Here is an 18,683-nt window from a genome sequence, read left to right as displayed (position 1 = left end):
TGTTATTGCATGCAGTAGACTGAAATTAGCATAGATACATTGAAGATGGACATGCACTGGAATCATTATTATTATTCCATGCTGTTGTAAACATGTAAATAGTTTGTGTAGTTTTTATTACTGTTGTTGTTCTTTATTTTATCTTGTTTTTTTGCATGCACACTTTTTCTTGCATTTTATTCTGTTGCTGCCTTGATCACTGAATTTCCCCATTGTGGGATCAGTAAAGTCTAGATTAATCTAATCTAATCTAATTATGGCAAAACCTATATCATATAAAAAAATTTCATGGCAGAACTTATCTGAAGTCTGCAATTTCCACAGTTTAAAGGCCAACACAAACAATGTTGTTGTAGAAGTTTTTCATTTTATGTTATAGTGCATGCAGAGTTATTTTGTAAAATGACTCTCATGTGGACACATTTTTTCTGAACAACAAGAAAAATGGAGGAAAATACCTTTTAGAAGAAAATTCATCAAAATTATAAAAAAGAAGTATTTGGAGAAGAGGTTTGGGATTTTGTGTGGTCCCATGATTTTAATAGAAGTTTTCACATTCATTTTTCAAGAGAATCCATGACATTGAACTAGTGTGATATACCAGCTTAAACCCAATTTTACTGAAACTGTCCAGAGTATGTGCAATAAGTAGCTGTTCGGTAACTAGTCTGTATCACATTTAAGAGTGTTCACTTTCATGTTCCTAGATTTTGAGACGTCTTCTTTAGAAACGTCACCGCCACCCAAGCCTTTTCCAAAAATATCCTAGTTAAACCGCAGACCCTCCTCTGAAGTGATTTTCTAAATGTGATGTTAAAAGGGTAAAATTCCTGCAGTGGATGAAGACTGGGGACAGAAGGTGAAGATTGTGAAGACATATTTGGAAAAGGGGAATGGGTTCAAAGAGGCGGCAAATGAAAAAGAGAAAACCAAATGGGGAGGAGGAGGAGGAGGAGTAAAGGTAATGAGGGTAGGGAAGCAGGGGAGGAGGGTTCAGGCAGATCCGTGAGATACAGCAGCAGATACAGCGTTATCAGGTCCGTCTGATTGCTCCATGATGGAAGGAGAGATCTGAGAGGAAGCGCGAAGCTCTGCCCATCGTTCGGCTGCTGCTGGCATCACCCCCGCTAGCCATAACACCCGACCGCCGTGGCGCCAAGCACACTGGCATGCACACCCACAAACACACACAGGACAAATACATTGTATGCATCCAGCTGTACTTATGCAAACTGTTGTAGGGAACACCTCTGTTACATAAGGTCAGATGGAGTGATTAGGACGTAGCTTAGCGGACTGTGGAACCGACACGGTAGATTATAACAAGTCTTTAGCATTAGTGTATTGTTGGTGGGATCTGTATCGTCTAATATTTGAGGAAACAGTTCATTTGCATCTACATAAGGAACCAAGACCAGGATGTGTGCAGGGTACCTCAGTAAAAAACAAATATAAAAGTATTATTGTTTAATAGGTTTTTACAGTTAGATGTATAAATATAATGAAAAACGAAAGATATGTAGAAAACAGAAAGAGACAAATTAAGACATTTTTCCACTTAAATCATTATTTCTGTTTATTACAACTACTATAATGGAAGTACATATAACATACATCATCCTTATTTTAATTTACCAAAAGGAAAGTTACAAGTGTTTTATGTATAAAAGAAAAACACATAAAACACAACAATAAAATAATAAGAATATTAAACAATGCGTGTAAAAACCTGGACTGGAATGACATGTATGTTGTCCACATTTACTGACATCTACAAATCCACGTGAAGTAACGCCGGAACTTAACGTTGGCTTTTTAGTTTTCTGTTATTGCTTTTCCGTCTTATTACAGTTTACCAAATCTGTGGTAATTTTGCTCTTTAAATTCTATTATGAAGCAAATTATGTGCAGAACAGTAAAGAATAGTGTGTTCTTAAAAGATTGTCAAGTTGACATTGTTTGATTCCAGTCATAAAACAGTGTTAATTCAATTATAAAACAGTGCAATAACAACATGTTTTATGATAGCCTTCACTCCAATTCTTCATTCTCTGTCAGGAAATTCCAGGATGGAAAACACAAAATTTCAGTCTTGGGTCACTGTAGCCCAGATCAGAGGGTCAGTGACGTCAGCAGAGTTTCCTCTTATGTTTTTGTTAGGCTTCACACACCCTGAAGTTAGTCTTTTCAAGTTTCTTTGCTTGAAAATGTTACAGTCAACTGGAAAATCTGTCAAACAAGGGAGGAATGATAAAGTAGAAATGTCACCATGAACATCACACATTCCAAGTCGGGTCTTTTCTGATGCTGCTGTAACGTCACCGGACTTGGTTTTGTCCACTTCAACACAACGATCTAAAACCTATCGGAGCTGCAGCTGTCCCTATCAGATGCTCTGTTCTGTGCCCCATTATTTTGAAATGAGGGTGGTTATGCAACCAAAGAACAACAGAGAGAAGAAAAGTACAACTCAATCCAAATGTCGGGTAATCACAGCTAAGTATTTAGGCCAAAGGTGCCATTGGTCCTTGGACCAGGTCCCGAGAGTCTCCCCCAGCTCCCCGGGGCTCATGAGAAAGCTCTGTTCTCCCCCGGGGTGAACTCTATCTGGGCCTGGCTCCAAACTCCAGCCCCAGGCCTCGCCGGGAGCCTTGGGAACTCTTATCTCAGGGAAGCACACTGGAGGAATTGCAAACTTCCCACCCTCCGCCCCGATCGACTACTAGGCTTTGTTCAGCGTGAAGCCACCGTCCACGCACAGACACACACTCCCACTGCACGTGTTTCGGGTCTATGAGTGTGAATGTTTGGAGATATGCTGGTTTTACTGTATGATGTGTGATCTGAAAATGGGCAGTTTTTTTATGCACTTGTGTAGTTTTTTGAGTGTAATTTGTCACGGTTGGGGGTCAGGAGTTACTTTAGACGCAGGAAGAAGCTCCATTAATTTGTGTTGGTTCAAAGCCAAAGCTACAAACACGAAAACAAGCTTGATGTTTGCACCAACACACACATACACACACACACATACAGTTCTGAAACTCTATGAGTTAATGTAACTTGATCTGTTTTCTGTGACTGCAGGCTGCAGCAGCAGCAACGAGGATGGACAGATGGACAGTCTGTACCTGAAGTCTCTGGAGGGCTTCATCACCGTGGTAACATCTGACGGGGACATGATCTTTCTGTCTGAGAATATCAACAAATTCATGGGGCTCACACAGGTACACAGATGCCACAATAATCAGGAGAGGGAAAACATCACACACTGGATGTAATCTGCAGATATTTTATGGACAAAAATGTTATGAAGAAAACGTTTAACAATTCTCAAAATAAATTTCAAAACATTATATTTTTTCAACTTTCAAGGCTGAGTTTTGGTCCTCAATGACCAAACAGGTGGTTATTTATCATTTTAAACTATTATATATGGTGAGAACATGTAAAACACTCAATAAACAGAGGATAGTTTCATAAATCACATGATGATAGGATGATTTTTCAACATAAACTTATGCACGAGTGAAATTACATAAAACAGCAAGACTAGGTGATAATTAATACAAAATAAACCCTGAAGACTAAGGAAATTTGTATTGCAGTAATGACCATGATATGACCTTATGAGATGATGATTGAGACGTTAATATGCTATGTTTTTGTAATTTTGTTTAGATATTTACAGGTTTTTTATTTGAAAGGGATTGAAATTATGACCATCAGCATAATGTTTAACGTCACCTTCCTAAAATAACGCCTATGTCATTTTTTCAGATTTTTCAGGAAACTCAAAAAAATTAACCCGAAATTGATTATATGATGATCTAGGCAAAAAAAAAAGAAAATAAAAAATAAAAAAAATATTTATTTTTTTACTTTGGTAGTTATTTTTATGTAGATGATGATATGTACTTATAATTGCAGAAATAAAATATAAAAAGAAGCCAAAGGATAAGATTATTTTGCAGTGTGTATACTTACACAGTGTGCACTAACTTAGAAGGGTTAATGTTTTTTGTACATTATAGATTTACCTCCATTTTTAGGTGTTTTTTTTTTTTTTCAGGGTGTGTGTTTGTTTTGAGATGGTTTCCCGAATGTGACACACTCTTAATGATTTGTTGAATCCTGGGTATTACTCACCATTCACCCTCCTCTTCTTCTTATCTCACACTACTGTTAGTCACCTAAGAAAACAAATATACCAACCCCACCATAACACTGAAAACGAAGCGGATGAAAACTGAAAGCAAACCCTTAACTCTACAAACTGTGCTGTTGGAGTCAAATGATGATCTGTTGTTTTTGTTTTTCAGGTGGAACTCACTGGACACAGCATCTTTGACTTCACACATCCATGTGACCATGAGGAAATCCGAGAAAACCTCAGTCTGAAGGCAGCAGGTTAGCAACCACTTACGCACCGAGAGCATCACCTCATGTACCATCACTGACTCATCCTGTTTTCACTTCATTACAGTGGTTTTCATTTACTCACCCACTCTACCGCTTTAATTTGGAATGCCATGTATTACTCAGATAACACCTGTCTGAAGTGGGAACTGTAATGGGTTTAATAAAATCATATCAATGGAAATCCTCCCATTAGATTATTAAATATGTAAAGGGAACAGTTTGGACAGAGAGTCGCAGTATGTTGTGTGTTTTCTGCTGTTAGGGTCAAGAATGATACTGACTTTAAGACCCAGTCATATCTGATCATACAAATATGAAATGAACATGTCTTATACATTCAGTGTGACCTACCCATTTCACTAGTTTCATTATAACTCACCTGCCAAAGTTGTTTGTTTTTATTTATTCCTCCTTTTGTTCTTAAAGACACAAAGACATCTTCATTATTAAGAATTAACTGTACTGTTTTAAAGTCCTTAAATGAGCACCAATTCAACAAATTTATGAAACGACCATTAATAACTCATACACACTGGCCAGTGAACCATGAACTGCGCCATCCATCCATAACATTTGCGGAGGAACAATGTTGCATCTTCTCTAAATGCAAATAAATAAATAAATGCACATGCACACACACACTGTATTTACTTACTTGTATTTACTGTGTGTCAGATTTTGACAGTTTTTTTTTGGGGGGGGGGGGGTTTGGACAGTTAACAGTTATATATTTTGAACATTTAAGAGAATACTTTACGTAAAACTCTGATCCTTTTTTTTGTTTGTTTTATCTAGTATCTAGAGTTTTATCTAGTATCAACTAGTTGACAACATAAATGTGGTGTAATTGTCTAATTTGGCATATGCTACATTTGCTTAAATGTAATAAATCGGGACTAAAACAGTCTTTTTTAGGTGTTACTGCATTTATATTTCTTCCCCAATTCCCTCAAAATATTATGTGTAGAATAGTAAGGAAGAATGAAATCTTCCAATTGCTACGACATCGTTTTTATTCCTAAATGAACTAAATGCTGACATGCAGGTGGCAGTAGAGAAAACACAGGGGAGTCAAAGTCACAAAAATAATTAGACATTTCCCTCTGGAGACCATGAGCAGCTGTTATTTGTCTTGTTCCAAACCAAACTTTAAAGATAGTGAACATCTCATGTCCTCCAATGTGCTGCCTTAAAAACCTCCCTCTGAAAACAGGTCAGTGAACGCCCTAAAACAGTAAATACCGCCAATCCACGGCATGTTTCACGGTCTGCGTACAGGTCAGGGTCACGACCTCTCCAGCACCTCTGCTTCTGCTTGAGGGGAAAAAAAAATAATCCAAGAAAAACATGGCAAACGCATAGAGTACATGCAGGGTGTTACATAATCTATTACATGAACAAGGGTCCACCGAGGCAGCGGGTCAGAGGGCGTCCAGAAAGGAATCTAAAGAGAGATAGAGGAGTGTGTGTGGAGCTAGTGACGAAGGAAACACAGTGATAAGAATAAGGCTCAACACATATGCAGCGTGTTTTTATTGGTAATAATAACATAGATACAATTATGTTTATAGTGTACATATAACTGACTATTAAATCACTGAGGAAGTAACAGAGGCGTTTGTGAAGAAATTAATCACATACACACACACACACACACACAGACGGAGCTGTGGTTGATAAGTCTTATCAGCAGCGGCCACAAACACACAAGTGGAACAATATACAGTATTTTATAATCACTTTCCCCTTTAAACATACACATGCTCACAGTATGAACACACACTGAACATGTGACCACAAGTGTGCGACTGTTCGTTTGAAGTGTTGCTATACAAAGATAAAGACACATGTTTGAGGTGCAGATCGACAAAGGACACACTTCGACACTCTGCTGTGAGGCTGCAGCTCCGGGGGTGAACTCTGACCTTGTGATGTAACAGTTTGACCCAGTTTTACGTCCTTGGTGTGTGTGTGTATGTGTGTGTGTGTGTGTGTGAGGCATGACTTAACTCTAAACCTTGACCATTTTCCCAGTAACACAGAACACAAGGAGATAAAGGTGGAGCGTTCATTATTGTGCATCAAACAGATTTTAAAATGCTGTTTTTAGCTGTAATATATACATTATTAATTCTTTTATATTTACATTGTTTTCACATAGATTTAACAACACCCACCAGAAAAATAACACACTACAAAGACAGGAGTAATATCTTTAGCTTCTATTAGAATTCTTCCAGAAAAGTATGAGTTCAGTTCTTAAAGCATGTATATATCCAAAGAACTGAGTCACTGTAAAATCTGTACGTGTGTGTGTGTGTGTGTGTGTGTGTGTGTGTGTGTGCGCTCCTATAAAAACACCACATGGAACTAATAGAACACATTCATAAGTATTAGAAACTGTAACACACCCCATGTCCTTTTATTCTGTGTATTGTCTGTGGGATAGTTATGTCTTTGTAGAGATATTTTTAATAATGGTTTTTGCACTCCGCCTTTGTGTTTCACAAGTTTTACAATTAAATTAAATCTAAAATTAATTAATGCAACTTCATTGTCAGTTGAGTTTTTTTAGTTACAGAGACTAAAAAAAGTGCCATTTGTTGAAATACTACACTGTAAATTTCATTTTTTCGGATATGTTTGGAATTGTCAAGCCTATCAAATTAAAACTATATTTTAAGAGTTATTTCATTGTCTGTAAAAATACTGTTTTTAATGACAGAGGTAATAAATAGGATGTTTTGCAAACTATCAGTAAGTTGATGCAGGTAGAAGCTTATAAGGTGGTATTAGACTCCGTATTATAAATATTGACTTTGAGGCAAAATAACATTTTTTTTTCTACAATCCGTCTAATGCTCAGTTTCACATTTATTAATTATTTACTTTTATTTTAATGTTCAATAATGCTGATTTTTTTTGTTTTATTTAGGTGTTTATTAGGTTGTTTAACTGTTATCCAGTTTCTAATAGAGTAATTAATCAATTAATTAGTTACCAGCTTATTTCCTGCTCCAGACTGTTATTAAATCAGCCTTTAATATTTCACCAGAGGTCCCTCTGTCAGCCTCTACTGTGTGGAAAGTGTCCCTTTTAGTTTGGTCCAAAATATTTTACGTAACACAGGACTATTGTGCAAAGTTGATAGTGATAAGAGAATTTTTGATCAAGTGGGTAAATAGGTCATTCATATAGTGGAAGTGTTCCAGATAATGTTGTTAATACAGTCAGGACATTAACTTTAATCTCTGTATCAGACTCAACATTAAATGTGATATTTTCTATAAATATTAAAGCTCCCTCCACTTGAAAACAGTATGTTTCAGTATTTGTTCGTGGGGACTTTCACTGTTTTCTTAATGTCTGTGCAGTTTTTCCTACAAAGGGTTTTTTTTTGTTCTCATAAAAAAGTAGGATTTGTGATATTAGAAGCATTTAGAATCCAAATATGACCTAGAGTGATACGGAAATCTGAAGTTATTTGTGCAAAGCTTGAAACTGGACTTTTAAGGGAGACAGCAGTTTATAAATATATAATATAACAATATTCCCATTTTTAGAAAATATTTTTATACTGTTATTAGAGGAAAATATGTCAATATAACGTTTTGCTGAAAAACATGTTAAAACATAATTCACCGCAAATGATTTCCATTATTTCTCACCACATGTCTGAAGGGAGTCTTTAAATCTGTTGAATCCTCTGTGTTTTTTAGGAAGTGGATTTGGAAAAAAGGGCAAAGAGCTGAGCACAGAGAGAGATTTTTTCATGAGGATGAAATGCACAGTGACCAACAGAGGACGCACCGTCAACCTCAAGTCAGCCAGCTGGAAGGTGAGATGAAGGCGGGAGATCCATGGCATTTTATGGGTTTAACACGTTTGGGTGATCAAGACACAGGTTTGTTGAGGCATGAGCCCCCAAAAGAGACAATTTCCACTTATCGGGTTGAATTTGTAAGCATTTTGCGAATTGTTAACTATATATAAGTGAAATAAGTGAATATTGTTGCTGTCAGGCGGAAACCTCTTATGGCCAAAACGGATATTTTTCAGGAAATTGGAAAAACGATTTATATTCTAAATAAATGAATGGAGTTAAGAGATTTAATCAGAAGTAGTTTTCAACACTTTTCATAGGTTAAATGTAAAACTTAAGTTGCAAATTGCGCTCACAACGAGGCAGGAAACCCAGGGGCGATGGTTCCTGGTGGAGTGGAGCATCTTTTCTGCACTTTCCTTTTGTTTAATGTTTTATTCTGCTATGGTCCTGTGTAATTATATGTGTTTCTGTGCCATTGTGAAGCACTTTGAATTGCCTTATGTGTGAATGGTGCTATACAAATAAATTTGCCTTGCCTTGCCTAAATTTTTCTAAAACCATCAGGCCAACATAGATTCCTTTTCTGACAAAAAAAAGAAAAAGATCAAAAATGGACTTACAAGGTTTCCATCCAGAAGCGAGGATATGTATGTGCTGAATATATTGTGTAAGTGTTGGTGTGCAGTCCGTTTTGAGATGGGGTTTATTTCTGAAATCTGTCCTTATCCACCCCTTCCAGCTTTATCTGTACAGTTAGTTTCATTTGCCGTCGTCCCACTCCCTCCAGGTGCTGCACTGCACCGGACACTTAAAGATGTACAACAGCTGCCCTCCACGAGTGCTGTGCGGCTTCAAAGAGCCCCCGCTCACCTGTGCAGTGCTGATGTGCGAACCCATCCCACACCCGTCCAACATCGACACGCCGTTGGACAGTAAGACCTTCCTGAGCAGACACAGCATGGACATGAAGTTCACCTACTGTGACGAGAGGTAGGAACAGGGATTAAACTGGTACCTAAAACATCTAAAAACCCTGTAATGTTTTTATTTAAAGTTACATTAACTTCAGACAGGTGTGTGTTGATAAAGAAAAAAGGACTGATCGTGCTTTAACAAAAATATTAATGAAACCAACATGGACCCAGTGTCCACTGATATAAACTGGTAAGAATTTATCAGGATAAACCTGATACTATGACTTCTAGAGATAATAGGTTAGTTCATTAGTTCAGTCTAATATTTTCAGTATTTCAAGATGAGTGCACATGGTGTTTGGTTGAAGCTTGTTGAATATTAATTGAAACATACTGCACCCTGCAAGAAAATGCTCAGATTCGATCACCTGAAAAAGATAAAATTGCTGTAAAAAGTGTACAGCAAAAGGCCACTGCCCCCCCGATTACCAGAACAAAATCAGAAATCAGTTTTCCTTCATAACATTTGTGCTGTATTTGCTAAGGTAGACACAAGGTCTTAAACTGCATTCATAATGGTCCTAAAACATCTTAAAAACACCTTTTAGAAAATATGAAAAATAGAAGCATAGAAGGAACCTAGAGTCGACCTGAATTACAGAAAGTCAAAAAGACTCCATGAGGAAATGGTCTGACACCAAAGAACAACAGTTTATACAGATACAGTTGAACTTTACGGATCCCAATGGGAAATGTCGATTGGCTGAAGAAAAGAGATGAAACAAATCTGTGAATTATTTACAGAACATTCAGTCAATCCTCAGTTTAGTCTCCGATCAATGCTTCACTGACAGAAGGTGTCATACAGTCTGATTCAGGGGGGTTGGAGGGTCCTCTGTGACATGATGTGGATGATCTGGACTGTTCAACGTGTTCTCCACCTGATTCAGTGGGATCTCTCCACAACAGCCCCCAGCATGTGCAGCTTCCTGCCATGGGGGCAGCCATGGCTCAGATGGTAGAGCGGGTCATCCAGTAACCAAAGGGTTGCCGGTTCGAATCTCCAGTCATGGGCTGTTGTGTCCTTGGGCGAGACACTTCACCCTTTCAGTGCTGCTACTTACACTGGTGGTCGGAGGGGCCATAGGGGCGGATTGGCAGCCACGCTTCCGTCAGTCTGTCCCAGGGCAGAGTGTGAATGAATGAATAATGGATCCACTGTGCGCTTTGAGTATGCGTTCATAGAAAAGCACCATATAAATCTAATCCATTATTATTATTATTAAACCATGATCCAGTTTGTCCCTCCAAATGAAAACACAGAAACAGGTAGAGGACTTTTATTCTGAAAAATCACATTTTTCAGTAATATTTGCTCGACTATTGACACAGCTCAGCCCAGACATTTGGTGTTAGTCAGGCTTTCATCATCAAAGTGTATGACAGACACCAGAGCTTTATCTAAGTTGTGGATGGTGGCATTTTTCAAATCGGTCTCTACTTCGTAAATGGCTGCAGGATACACCTCATTCAACATGCACAGAGTTATGCATGTTATGCACAGAATGTGGATGCTTTTTATAGCTGTGCTTTAGACATTTTTAGAGCTGTCAGAGTGCAGGACTATAAATATTACAAAGTGATACAGATATTCTGAAAGTGCATATGTGTAAGACTTTGCCACCATAAACTGATGATATAAATGAGTTACTTAAAATCACCAGAATGTAGGAAATGATGTTTTTAACACTCAAAGACAAAAACATACACTCATGCATAGAACAGCACAATGGCCACCACTGACTGATCAAATTAAAAGTGCTCCTTCAGAACAATAAGTGACTTCTTGAGTTTTAATTTTCTACCATGCAGGAATGAAAAAAACATATAGAAATATTTTGGTAGAAAGAAATATTGTACATTGTGGCCTTGAGGAAGAGTCTGAACAATGAAGTTGAACAGAGTTCAATAGAAGTCACCATCTTCACATTGTGGACGGCTGCCAGTTAAAGCACAATCAGTCAAACACACACACACACACACACACAGAGTTCGGCTGATTTGAGTGTGTTGACTGAATCAGTTTACCTTGGCTTGGATGTCAACGCCAGATCTAAGCCAGAGATGAAACATTAATACTTTAATAAGATGCTGTCACGACATGTCAGTAGAGCTGAGCATTTATGATAAATACAAGCCAGATTCGCAGATAACCGTATAAACACACATACACATATTTTTAGGTTGTCATTTAAGCTGCTGTCTTGTCACCGGGACAGAACAGAGCTGGCGTCACACGTGTCACATGCTCATTACCATGGTTACAGATGTGACATGATAAGGTTTGTCCCTTGGAGGCCACAGCTGTAACGTGCATAGCAGACATGCTGAAGTCAAGAAACCTGTTTGTTTAGACCCAAATATTTCACTCTCACCACACAAAGATGACACACACACACACACACACACACACACACACACATATAGACTCGGGTTACACAAGCACCTACAGGCAGACTTGTAATCTTATCAAGCCGCTCATACAGGACAAAGGTTTCTTGTCGCAGAAAGCTCATGTGTGCTTGTGTACTGCCTGCTCAAATCTTTGGGTGTACGTCCGTTCAACAAACAAGGACCCATTTTCTTTTTCGCCTTTTCGGTGCAATTTAATAGCTGCATAAATCTTCTCTCCAATTACGCAAATGAGTTTATTGTAGGTGGGTCGCCTTCCCGGCTCAGCAGGGACTTAGACTCATTAGCGAAGGGACAGAAAGTTTCTTTAGCTAATGTTTGGCAGTATGAGAGGTGGAAAACAACAAAGAAAGAGAAGGAGCAGGAAAACAGAGGAAAAAGTAGAAAGACTCCTCACCTTGTGGAGGAAATGGAAAAAGGCCACATGATGACATTGAGTCCACGGTTAAAGTTGCAATGAAACAGATGCTAAAAGACTGAACACGATGAATATTCACTCAACACACTGGATACATTTTATACCAACTCCTGAGTCATTAAATATATTTTATTATTTTTCAGTGAGGAATATGTATTTAAAAAGCAGTTTATCTGTCATGGACACAGGATAAGTACTTACAAAATGATTTTTTTCCATTTCAGTGTGCATATTATCTGAGTGTATGCTATACCCATGCACCCTAGAACATGTTTTGGAGTTATTTTTGTGTAGTTTGCTGTTTTGTGAGGAGCATTTTGTACTGTTTTATGTTTAAGACATAGAAACATGTCATAAATTTGCAGAAATAAGACATGACATTTAACAAAGATCTTGAACCGGTACTGATGGGACGACTAATGGTCTTAGTCTTTTAGGCATCAGACAGTTTCAGCTGCAGAATATCCAGGATGTGAGCACAGCCATGAACATGCACGATGTTCCATACATTGTAAGATTCATTGTCTACACTGAAGAAACTGTAAAGTAAAAGTAAAAATAAAAAAAGAAATAAAAAAAGAAACGGTAAAGTTATACTGAAGATTCTCTACCGCTGTGGAGAGAAAAGATACCATGATCATTCTATTAATTCTATCAATTCATTTTCTTATGTTGTTTCATTTTATTCATTCATTTAGTTAGTTATTTTTTTTCCATTTTCTATTTATTTTTTCATTGCATTTATTCTTTTTTATCTATTTATCGGATGACTTCCTTCTTCCTCGATGACAGGTAGTTGATGGGGTGTGGTAGTCGGTCCTTGGCAGTTTCCTTCTTATTCTTCACCTCTACAATTGAATCCCATGTATAACTTCTAATCCAAAGAGAACGCCCAACAACCTGAGGTCTGTTAGTTCAAAAAAGGACTCTATAAATAATATCACACAAAAATACTGAAAAATGTGAGCAGTGTGCAAAAGCTACAAGTTGAAATATTAGATATACATAGACTACTAAAGCACTACAAAAACTACTGATATATACAAAAAGCTAACTCTATACAACAGATAAGAAATACGTACATGTACAATATGTATGATTTGCTTAGAAAAAGTTGATGCAAACAGAGCCGCGAGAGAGGTTTTGACAAAACAATAACCATGTTCAGTGTCAATGTGCAGATTTGTTTGTATTTCTTCTACCTAATATCCAAATATTTCAATATTGTTGGTCCAATTTTTGGCAAAAATCCATAGTTTTTAGTCAAACAAGTTGTCCTGAAAAGTGTGTATAAGTGTTGACAACAAAACGTTGCCATAGGTTTTGAACTCAAAGTGAGGCGGTGAAAAATATGCGTGTATAAGTGTTGCCAGCAGTCATCATCATTATTGTAATTTAATGCTATTTGAGGTGAAGTTATTAGATTGTTATAGATATGATGTTCTTTCTCTGTTTTGAAGAAAATGTTCCCTTTCTACATCGTTCCATTTCTTTCCTATTCTTCTTTTCTCCAGTGGTTCCTTTCTTTACTAATGTCAATATTTTTGTTTGGCCTCTAATTTGCCCTTTTCAAGTCTCTTTGTACATTTCAGGAGGTGTCACGCCTCTTTTCTCCTCTTTTTCATTGGTGCTCTTCCTCCTTTGTGTGATCCAAGGACCGGACCTTGACTCTTCTTTCTTCCTTGGCTTTGTTCAGCCTCTCCTGCATCGCTGATCATCGTTGAGTGTGGATTTTCATTCTACTGTGTCTTGGTGACTTGTCTTGAAGTGAATTTTGGTCTAAGAATATTCAGTCAGTGGTCTTTTCCAGGAGTTGTGGAGGAAATAACTGGGCAGCTGTGTGAAAAACCTACAGTACATTCCAACTATATTCAGTCACAGAACATGAATATGGGGATTGTGTTCAAGTTCAAGTCAGATTTTATTTCTAAAGCCCAGTATTAGAAATTTGCCTCTTCTGGCTCTACTGAAACCTAAGAATGAGCACCTACAGAGGAGTTCTTCCAGTACATGTTTGCATCTTTACATAAATGCATTGTACTGTACAGTGGAAAAGTCTAAGGCCGCTTTTGCAGGAAAACTGGCATTAAACATCAGAAAATTAATGCAATAAATTTGATATTGTCTGAAATAAAATTGCTAAACAAATGTTAAATGCAAAGGGAGGTCACACTAAATTCAACCACTTTGGTTTATAGAAGCAGTTTTTTCCCTGAAACATTTGTTTTTCCTGCTCTACATACTTCACAAATCTTAATACAAAGACTGAAAAAATGCATATCTGTGGTCATCATAATGTATATTTATTTGTGTCTCTGCTCATTTTAAACCTATCAAACCTTGTGTTGATAGAGAACAGGGTAGCCAGATGCACAGACGGAAGGTTGTCTAATCAAAATGTAACTTGCTTTTGGTGTCATGGGATTTTCTCCTCAAATGGCTGATGGTCGATTTGTGGACCTCAATTGTTACATGCTTTCAAAACAGTGGCCGGTGGTACATTCAGAAAGATTTTCTGTAATACCTGTCACATTACAAATGTTACCAAAGAGTATAAAAGTATCCCAAACCTCTGTTACTTCTGATACATTCTTTGATTAGGATTAGACGTATGTTCACATGTATGTCTGTGGATGAATACTTGTACAATCTGTGTGATTTATAGTCACTCACACTGCAGCTGAAGAATAATTTCTTCTATTTTAATTTAGTACATAATAATGATATAACTTTGTTCTTGTTGTTTTTTTCTGCATCGAAAATATAATAATTGACCTGGCTCTCTGACCTCAAAAACTAAGATTAAATGCACACATAAGGGATACTGTAACAGAAAGAAAATTGTTTAACAAAAATATCATCTACAGTATTGTCAGACGCATTCCTCTTTTTATTCCTATTTAGACACATCAGTATATATTATTTCATTAAGATAAGATGAGATAAGATAAGATGAGATAAGATAAGATAAGATAAGATAAGATAAGATAAACTTTATTGATCCCCCAAGGGGGATATTCAAGTGTACAGCAAGGTTATTAACGTTAACGAAAACTAACAAATTGACGAAAACTAGAATTGTAAAAACATTTTCGTTAACTGAAATAAATAAAAACTATAATTAAAAGAAAAAAAAAACATAACTAACTGAAACTGTATTGTCTGTTTACAAAACTAAATAAAATGTATAAAAATTCTGGTTAAAATTCCCTTCGTTTTCGTCTTTGTCAGTGTCGGATTGATATAAAATCGATTTATTTCCCTCAAGCAGTTTTAGCTGCTGGCACCATATGATATTTAACGGTCCATCACTTCTTGTCACTTGTCATTTAGTCCTACCTGGAAACATGTAGACTAAAGTTAAAGCAGCAGAGTCCTGTCTGGGATTTATTTAAATTCGACGGTGAAGAAGATAAAACATAAAGAAACTAAAACTAAACTAAAAGTAAGCATTTAGAAAATAATGAAAATTAATTAAAACTAGCTGAATTAGAGACAAAGAAAAGTCAAAACTAAATAAAACTAAACCATAATGAAAAATCCAAAACTATTATAACCTTGGTGTACAGCAGCATAACACAATAAACATCAAATACAATAGAAAAACAGACAGAAGATAAAAAAAAAATTACATTTGATAAGTGACTAATTTGTTAAAGTGACTGAATGACATAAGTAATAATAATAATAGTGAATACAGTAACAAGTGCACAAGTATATCTTATTAGTTCATGAAATATTTCAATATTTCATTCTAACTTTTTGAACAGTGCACCATCCACTCAAACAGGTGCCAGCAGCAGCAACAGTGAAAATCAACACAGACAAATACAGAGATATACACCAGCCAAGGAAAGGCCCCGAGTCAAAAACAAATGAGCCGCAACAGAAAATGAACTTGTCTTTAACACTGTTTTATGTGGGTTGTCTGTGTTTGCTTAAGGTGAACCATCTTGTGCTGTGTCTGCAATACTCTTACTGTAAATTAAAGAATATATCAACTAATTAAAGGTGTATGGGTAAATAAACACCTAAACTAAAAAAAAAAAAAAAAAAAAAAAAATGAAATATGTCCACAGTCATTCCTTTACTTTTCTGATGAAGTAATTGCTCACTGATGTAGCAAAGTGATCATTTGAAATTCATTTATTCGACACATTTCCCATCACTGGCTTGGATTGCAAGACTTTAATATTTAGGATTCCAGTTGTAATTATTTAATTTCTAAACCACTGGGGATAGGACAATAAAACAGTCACTTGACAGGTTAAACAGTTTGGTATTAAACCTGTAATCTACCTTCAGTACCTTTTATATGAGGAAAACGAGAGTCTGAGATCAGCAGATTCAAAGCTAGTAACAAAATCCTCATGAACAAAGTGAGCTCGTGATGAGAGCGACGGGTAAAGATTAGCTCTTCCCAGAAACACAGGGAGTTATCAAAAAAAGAGGGAATGTCAGCAATTCGTAGTTTTAGACGGCCGTCCACCTCTCTGTTTGATTTCCAAATCGTGTGTGAAGCCTTTTGAAGTGCAGCAGTTCAGGGTGGACTGCAGGATTTGTCTGTTAAACATTGCATGTAAGAGTAAAAAAAAAAAAAAAAAAAAAAATCTGAGACTGAGTTTTAGTGAATGTGTGTGTTGCAGAGTAACAGAGCTGATGGGATACACACCTGAGGATCTGCTGGGTCGTTCGGTTTACGACTTCTACCACGCCCTGGACTCGGACAGCATCGGCAAGAGCCACCACAACTGTAAGAACACAACCCACACACACTGTACATATAGGAAAGGAACGTAGTCTGGCTCACAGGATGTACTCCAGTGCACTGATTCTCAACCGGCGGGTCGCAAACCATTTTCAGTGGGTCACCTGCCTTTGTCTGGGCAAAAAATAATGTTAATAAACCAATCCTGTGCTTTATTTCTATATGTGGCTGAGCACCGCCCATTCACACTCCCCAACAGTAGGTGGCAGTAATACACTGTAATGCTAATCAATTGACTGATTTAGTGATTTATTCTGAACATCCAATGAAATTTAACAGATGCAAACTAGCAAAACATACATAATAATACAAATATCAAGAATCATTACAACAGTGGTTCCCAACCTTTTTTGGTTCGTGACCCCATTTTAACATCACAAATTTTTGGCGTCCCCAGACATTCAAAATGGAGACTTGTTTTTACTAAATATTCATTTGTTTTTGATCATGTAATAGTTTGCTATACTATGTTGCAAATAAACGTCATTTTAGATGACATTTAGTCTATGTAATGTATATTATTATGGACGGAGGCAGAAAAGCCAAGTGTAGATTACTGCACAAAGTGAGAATTTGATTTTCCTTGGTCAGGATATGTACAGTCAGTCCAGCTTGGATTTATAAGGCTGACAATTAATACTGAACAAACAAGAACTCAAACTTTGAATTATGAAAGAGCTGCAGCATCTGAAACCGACCACAGTGAACATTTGAAAGATAAACAGTACCACAGTGCTTCAGTTTCAGCTTCACAGTTTTTCATGTCGTTTATGGATTGTGATTGTCTCTGTCAACTCACCATATATTTTTTATATTAGTAAGATTTTTATTTTTATCAATTAGTAGAAAAAATCCAGGCGACCCCACATGGGGTCCTGACCCCAAGGTTGAAAAACACTGCATTACAATCGTACACAGAAGAACAGCACAATAGTTCCATTTACATGCCCGAAAAGGGGTGGGAAGAAGTGCAATTTATTTAATCCCACCCCCTCTCCCTAAAATATTATTAATAATATATATGTCCCTCTTCCTTTTACATTACTCTTTTATATTTATACAGGGTGAGGAAGCAAAATGTACAATATTTTGATTGAAAGGGATTGAAAGACAGTGTATGACCAATTAGTTTATTGAAGGTCATGAAAATTTATTTGCCACAAGAAAATTGACATAATAGAAAATGTTTTTATTCTATGTGTCCTCCTTCTTTCTCAATAACTGCCTTCACACGCTTCCTGAAACTTGCGCAAGTGTTCCTCAAATATTCGGGTGACAACTTCTCCCATTCTTCTTTAATAGTATCTTCCAGACTTTCTCGTAATAGTTTTGCTCATAGTCATTCTCTTCTTTACATTATAAACAGTCTTTATGGACACTCCAACTATTTTTGAAATCTCCTTTGGTGTGACGAGTGCATTCAGCAAATCACACACTCTTTGACGTTTGCTTTCCTGATTACTCATATGGGCAAAAGTTTCTGAAAAGGTATGGATAATAGTGTTAGGTATGATTATGACATCAACATATGTTTGGTTTCAAAACAATTGACGTAGTGCCTGCTGAGAAAAAACAACTAAATGTTCATTGTAAATTTTGCTTCCCCACCCTGTATATCCACACACTCACACTCACAGACATTTCACAGCATAAAAGAAGTCCCAAAAGTTCCTATCATGGTGAAACTCAGGTATGACAACGACCACATCAGATATGGTTTTACCTACACCGAGGACAAAAACCTCAGTGTGTTTAATTCTTGAATAAGTGACTGAATGCACTTTTAGATTTTAACTGAGGGCATGTTTTTGGTTTTGGTTAAAAGGTACCCAATTTAGTGTCAGAGGGAATATTTCCATCTTTAGC

At 36.8% G+C, this 18,683-nt stretch overlaps 1 protein-coding gene across 3 annotated transcripts in view; it reads left to right on the top strand.

The window, feature by feature from the left end:
• The window catches only part of LOC115434793 (endothelial PAS domain-containing protein 1-like), a 79,042-nt gene that overhangs the window by 46,576 nt on the left and 13,783 nt on the right, over positions 1-18,683 (top strand). For 2 of the 3 annotated variants that reach the window (XM_030156933.1, XM_030156934.1), the window contains 5 exons: positions 3,085-3,224; positions 4,320-4,407; positions 8,139-8,257; positions 9,033-9,235; positions 16,696-16,802. In XM_030156933.1, coding sequence (XP_030012793.1) covers positions 3,085-3,224; positions 4,320-4,407; positions 8,139-8,257; positions 9,033-9,235; positions 16,696-16,802 — 657 coding nt within the window. The remainder of the gene's footprint in view (positions 1-3,084; positions 3,225-4,319; positions 4,408-8,138; positions 8,258-9,032; positions 9,236-16,695; positions 16,803-18,683) is intronic. The other variant, XM_030156932.1, reaches the window with a different exon arrangement.

Source organism: Sphaeramia orbicularis, chromosome 15 (genome assembly GCF_902148855.1).
Source record: "Sphaeramia orbicularis chromosome 15, fSphaOr1.1, whole genome shotgun sequence".
Lineage (NCBI taxonomy): Eukaryota > Metazoa > Chordata > Actinopteri > Kurtiformes > Apogonidae > Sphaeramia > Sphaeramia orbicularis.
The sequence above is the reverse complement of the archived record's forward strand: the minus strand, read 5'-3'. Positions and strand labels throughout refer to the sequence as shown.